General features: G+C 41.6%; 1 protein-coding gene across 3 annotated transcripts in view; it reads left to right on the forward strand.

Annotated features, from left to right (window-relative positions):
• LOC149324011 (3',5'-cyclic-AMP phosphodiesterase 4D-like) overlaps positions 1 to 4742 on the forward strand; it is a 369808-nt gene extending 365066 nt beyond the window's left edge. For all 3 annotated transcript variants that reach the window (XM_089495426.1, XM_089495410.1, XM_089495418.1), the window contains one exon: positions 4511 to 4742. In XM_089495426.1, coding sequence (XP_089351552.1) covers positions 4511 to 4676 — 166 coding nt within the window. In that variant the 3' untranslated portion in view covers positions 4677 to 4742. The remainder of the gene's footprint in view (positions 1 to 4510) is intronic.
• Positions 4743 to 6000: the final 1258 nt, after the last annotated feature.

The raw sequence follows: 6000 nt of genomic DNA on the forward strand, positions 1-6000 counted from the left end.
CATGCTATGAAGCCCTGGGATTTGTAGATTGTTGTGGCTCCACTACTCTCTGACTGAGAAGGCAAATTCTCCTCCAAAAATCCAAATCCCAGGATTCCATATCACAGAGCCAGGGCAGTTAAAGCGGTGTCAAATTGCATGATTTCTGCAGTGTAGATGCGGCCCAAGAAATAAGGATGGGAATGGCTCCAGAAAGAAAAGACATATAGTAGGCACAGCCACCAAGAGTAGGCAAGTCACACTCTCTCAGCCTCAGAGAAAGACCATGACAAAGCTTCTCTGAACTCATATTGCCAAGAAAACCTCATGGTAGATTCGCCTCAGGGCAGGGCCGACCTCCTCCTTTTCCAGGACTTGCCCTCCATTCTAGCCATCTGTCCAGGAGGTATTCTAAAACATCCTCCATTTTGAGCATGACTAAAAAGCATGCATTTACATTTCTAGGAGTGTTTGGAGCTTTTCTTGAGTCCTGTTCTCCCTTTTTCTTGAATGGCTTCCATTTTGTGGTGCCTTCCTTTATGGCAGGGGTAGGCAACCTTTTTGAGCCGGGGGCCGGGTTGCTGTCCCTCAGACAACTGGGGGGCCGAAGCCAAAAAATAAATAATTAAATAATTTTTATAAAAAAATAAATATATAAATAAACCAGGACAAATGTAGGACAAAATTTTCAAATGGAAGACACTTTTTTTAAAAAAATGGAGGACACGCGAAAAAATTTGCTGATTTTTAAAAAAAAATGTTAATATAAATGCATGTTTCTGAGGCTTCTATAGACAATTGCCCCCCAAAGGCCCCGGCGGCAATCAGCGGCAGGATCGGGCAGGGGCCGGTCCCAAGGCCTCGCCGGGCCGCATCTGGCCCGCGGGCCGCAGGTTGCCTACCCCTGCTTTATGGTGAAGATATCTGGTATGAAGACCAAGCTTTTAAAGTGTATTGTTGGAGCCATGTGGACTAGTTGTTTGAGCATTGGACTATGACTCTGGGTTCAAATCCCAGCTTGGCCATGGAAACCCACTGGGTAGGGCATCACACTCACTCAGCCTCAGAGGAAGGCCATGGCAAGCCTCCTCTGAACAAACGTTGCCAAGGAAACCCCACAACCCTAACCCTAACCCATGAGTCAGAAAGGACTTGAGGACACACAGCAACAAACAACAACAACAAGTGATGGGAAGGGAGGCAAAGGGGGGTGGATAGGGAAGGAATAGGGCCAAAGTCAGGGAAGGAGTTATGGGGGAAGAGGGAGAAATGGGGCCATGGAAACCCAATGGGTGACTTTGGGGGCGTCACACTCTCTCAACCTCAGGGGAAGGCCATGGCAAGCCTTCCCTGAACAAGTCTCTCTCTTGGCGAGAAAGAGAGGGAGGGAGGGAGGGAGGGAGGGAGGGAGGGAGGGAAGGAAGGAAGGAAGGAAGGAAGGAAGGAAATGGGAAAGAAAGAAGGAAGAGGGAGGGAGGGAGGGAGGGAGGGAGGAAGGAAGGAAGGAAGGAAGGAAGGAAGGAAGGAGAAGGGAGGTGCTCTGGACTCCACAACAAACTCCAACTCCCAGAATTCCATAGCCTTAAGCAAGAAAGAGATAAAGCAGTGCCAAACTGGGTTAATTCTCCAGTGTGGATGCAGCCCAGGAGTTGCAGAGCACAGCAAACTTCTTTCCCCCCCTTCCAGCCTCAGCAAGCAGCTCTCTTTCCCTGCAACTCGCAGCGCTGCTGGCTGCTCTGCTTGCCTGATCCTATGATCCTCCGGCTCCAGCCAGTCTCTCTCTTTCTCTCTCTCTGGCACCCCCTAGAGGTTGGTGCTCCTAGGAGGCCGCCTAGCTGGCCTATATGGACGAGCCGGCCCTGAATGCAAGATACCAAATCTCCTTGTTGCCTCCTCCATCTTTTTGACAATGAAATACAAAGGAAATGAGGAATTTTTTGGATGTTACATTCTTGACAGAATTTGACTTTCAACAAATATCAGGGTGTTTGAAGTGTGTTGTTACTACTATATCTCTCCTTTTTGATTGTATGGTTATTTGTTTCCTTCACCCATGTCTTCTGTCTAGCTTGGGCATGTATGGTAGACACTCACAAAGATATCACTGTGGTTTCTCTTCCTTTTTCATCCAAATTGTCTCAACTTATTTTCTACACTTTAAGTCATGGATCTTCATACAAGTGTGCACATTCTTGATATGTTTGATTTATTCTTTGGAATAAGTTATTCCAGTCATAAGACCCGTTGTATCAGGTTTCAGTGATGCGTATTAAATCATATTTTTCTTCATGTGCTGAGAGTTTGAGATCATATTGTTTATTTTTCATCCTTTGTGCATTAGTATAGAGACATCTTAGATCATAAGAAATTATTTCCAGCTGCCTTCTCCTCACGCTGTTGGTGGATTCCTGTACAATTGCCTCAATTCCCCCTTCATCATTAAGATTATTGCTCCCATTACTTCATGTCCCCTGCATAACTGAGTTTAAGGCCCTCCTGATCAAGTTTCCAAATGAGACTCCTAGCAAGTATGTTCTTACCAACTGCCCTGTGCGACCCAATGTTTGCCAGAAGTGCTTCATCATGAAAGTGCAGAGCACAGTCCAAACCATTTCCCCCCTAATGGCACCTAATGGCACTATCTTTGGAGCCAGTTGTTCACTTCTCATATTCTTCTCTCTCTTCCTCAGCCATGTATTTTAACAGGAAGGAGTACTGAAATAAAAACATGTGCTCCAAGGTCCATCAACTTCTTACCCAAAGCTTCATTCTCTTTTGCAGTACAATGAAGACTATTGTTTTGCAACACCATTTGTTTCCATATGGATCAAAAGGAAAATAGCAATAACATTTACATTTCTATACCACTTAATAGCAAAGTCAGCACTCTCTAAGCAGTTTATGTAGGGTAATTTAAGTTTCCTAAGGCTTCAGCCTTTAGTAAGGAAATAAAAATATTGAAATATAAAAAATGTCAAAGACAAGCCTGTTAGAATTCAGCTTTAAATTAGCAGAGTAGAAGAAATGTGTCTTTGTCTACCTATGCTTCCCTAAGAACTGAAACTGATTCAAAACAACAAACATGTAGCTTGTAATTTAAAAACACAAGTTTACTAATGGCTTTAATCTATATTTACATAAAAGGCTATATCTTAATCTAGCTAGTGAACATCCCAGGGTAGCCATGTTGGCCAAATGGTAAATACAATCAAAAATCTACCAAACAGTGATACCTTTATTGGCCAACCAAAATGCACAATATAAAATACACACAAAAAATGAAGATGTTAGTCATAGGCCTGCATTTTGCTATTTCTCTTCCTAGTTAAGATTGTATGGAGGGGTATATCTTGCAGGTTGGCCCCTCCTCCTTCTGGCTATGTGCCAATTGGAAGATTCTCAATATCCAGGAAATTTAACATCCATTTGCATCACAACAAAGACACTTCCTTTGCAATTCAACATGTCTCCATCCTTGTGAGGCTTTCTCAAGAAGCCTTCATGCTTTCGCACCAGGAAAACTTTAGGTGGTGTTGAGGTAAAACATGCCAATCCAGTCCAAATTTAAGAAGAAAAAAAGTTTTACCTTTGTTGGAGGCCAAAACCGCAAATAGGAACATCTACTGGATCACTCTTTAGGATTCCCCTGTTGCAGCTATAATGCAGTATCTTCAAATCCAGAAAACATCCAGAGGTAGCTGTGTTGACCTAATGCCAAATCCAGTCAAAAATCCACCAAACAGTGATACCTTTATTGGCTAACCAAAATGCACAATATACATGTTGCAAGCTTTCGAAGCTTTACTGCCTTCTTCATCAGGCAAGATGTTACAAACCAAACAGGAGAAAATTTTTTGAAGATGTTAATCATAGGAACTGACAAACAGCTACATAAAGAACTAGTAGTTGCTAGCTCCTTCACCAACCAAGTCAGTTGGCTGAAGTGGCATTCCCATGGTTCTTCCAACCTTTCCCGTCCAGTTTCCTCTATTCCTATGGCAAAGTGGCATGGGAAGCAACTGAGAGAAGAGGCAAACCTGCGTGTCCTAGTAATGTATGAATCAAGCCAAATGCTGTTTTCCCCCACTGTTTTTGTGTTGTTTCTTTCTTTACAGCAGTGTATTTCCCATTCCTCAAAACTAGTGAATTTTTATTGAAATTGTTCTCATTTGATTTGTAAGCAAGGGGATCTTCTCTTCTAAAGAAAAATAATCCTGCAGTTCATCTATAGTACATGTACAAAGCTCTGGCCTTCCTTAGCTTTCTGTGTTGTGACTGATAGCTTTAATGTGGCATGAATATTGTAAAACAGATAACTTAATAAATTTTGATCTACGAGACACTTGGTCATTAACCCTTAGATTAAATTGTGAAATACATTTCCAATTCAAGCCATTTGTGATTTATCCATTATTTATAGCACAGATAATCTGTGTAGAGAATTTGTGGTCTTTTTCTTTCTGTGTCTGTCTTGCCTCTTTGTCTCTTGAATTCTAACTGTGTGTAAATGTTTTGCTCTTTATCAAACTAGGATTAGGACACAGATCTCTGATGGTTACTGGCAGATGATATTCTTAAAAATGCTTTCTCTGAAGATGCCAGCCACAGATGCTGGCAAAAAGTCAGGAATAAACTCTTCTAGAACATGGCCACATAGCCCGAAAAAGCCACAAAAAACTATGGATGCCGGCCATTAAAGCCTTCGACTTCAAATCTGAATCAAGTTTAGATGTTTTCAAAAATGTGATGCAAAACCAGAAGTAAACCAGGAATTAAAAAAACTATTGATTTCACTTTCTTCCATGTTCAGTTTCTTTGAAACACGATTCTTCTCAAATAAGAAAATGTGTGATGTTAAAAAATTAATTGACATGAGTTTATCCTCTTGCACCAGCCAAATTCAGCATGAGCACCTGTTCCCAGTGTGAAATGGGCCATATTTTCCCCATCATATTGCTATTAAAACTGAGATAAAATGAGGGTGTAACCCTAATTCAGCACTAATAAAGTTGCAACACAGGTGTTCACAGGCCTTTTAAACATTAAAACATTATAAAGTGGCTGGTCATGTTGTTAAGAGTGTTGCACTGGTTTGGGGGAAAATTTTTTCCAGCACTAACTCTCTGCAGGACCTTGCAGGCTAAAGGTTTTATAAACTGACAATTAATCAAAGTGGCTCCAGGTAAAAATGAGGTAGAAGGATGAATGCCATAAATAAGACATACAGTCCTTTCCTTTGATTGCATCCCAGCACCTGGGAGCCAGATACATCTTGTCCCTCTTAATACAGATATTTACATATAGCCCTCATGGCTAATAGTAATAAAAAAAAAAAACAAATAAATGCTCTTTGAATTTATCTCATTCCAGTTTAAAGCCATCTAAGTTAGTGCCTGACCACCACTTCAGCTTATGCCAGTGAATCCCATCCATTATTTGATGTGTAAAGAAGGAGTTTCCTTAGGTGGCCCTGAGTTCTGGTATGATGAAACAAAAAGGAGAAAACTGATGTAGCCACTTTCCCCCCCAAAATGGATAATTTTATAAGCTTCTTTCATGTCCCACAGGGCCATCCTAAGACATTTTGCTGCCTGAGGCAGAATAGCAAATGGTGCCTCTTCTCACTTCCTCAAGTCAAAGTGCATACTACTCAAAGTTAGCCATGTTACCTTGGTACTGAAGCAGAAAGTCTCACAAGTGCCTCTCTCATTTTTGGCAGTAAAAATACAATAAAGGCACATTAAATTGTTAACAACCCCGTCTTTTCATGACAACTTAAATCTGCTGCTTGAAGTGGCTGTCTCCTTTTGCTGATGATAGGACTAACCCTAATTTGTCCCCCTGGTTCCCCCACCCCAAATATGCACGCCATCCCACAATTTAACCTACACATATAGTCCCTGATTATTTAGGTAAAACCTCTCGGTTTCTTCTCTGATTCTAAGATATCCCTTTGGGGAAGAAATCAGAACTGTGCCCCAGAGCTGCACACAGTATTGCAAATGGAAAGTTAGGATGAAA

This window comes from Sceloporus occidentalis, unplaced genomic scaffold, assembly GCF_023333645.1.
Source record: "Sceloporus occidentalis isolate IW3139 unplaced genomic scaffold, rSceOcc1.0.p SCAF_1, whole genome shotgun sequence".
In the NCBI taxonomy this organism is placed as follows: Eukaryota; Metazoa; Chordata; class Lepidosauria; order Squamata; family Phrynosomatidae; genus Sceloporus; species Sceloporus occidentalis.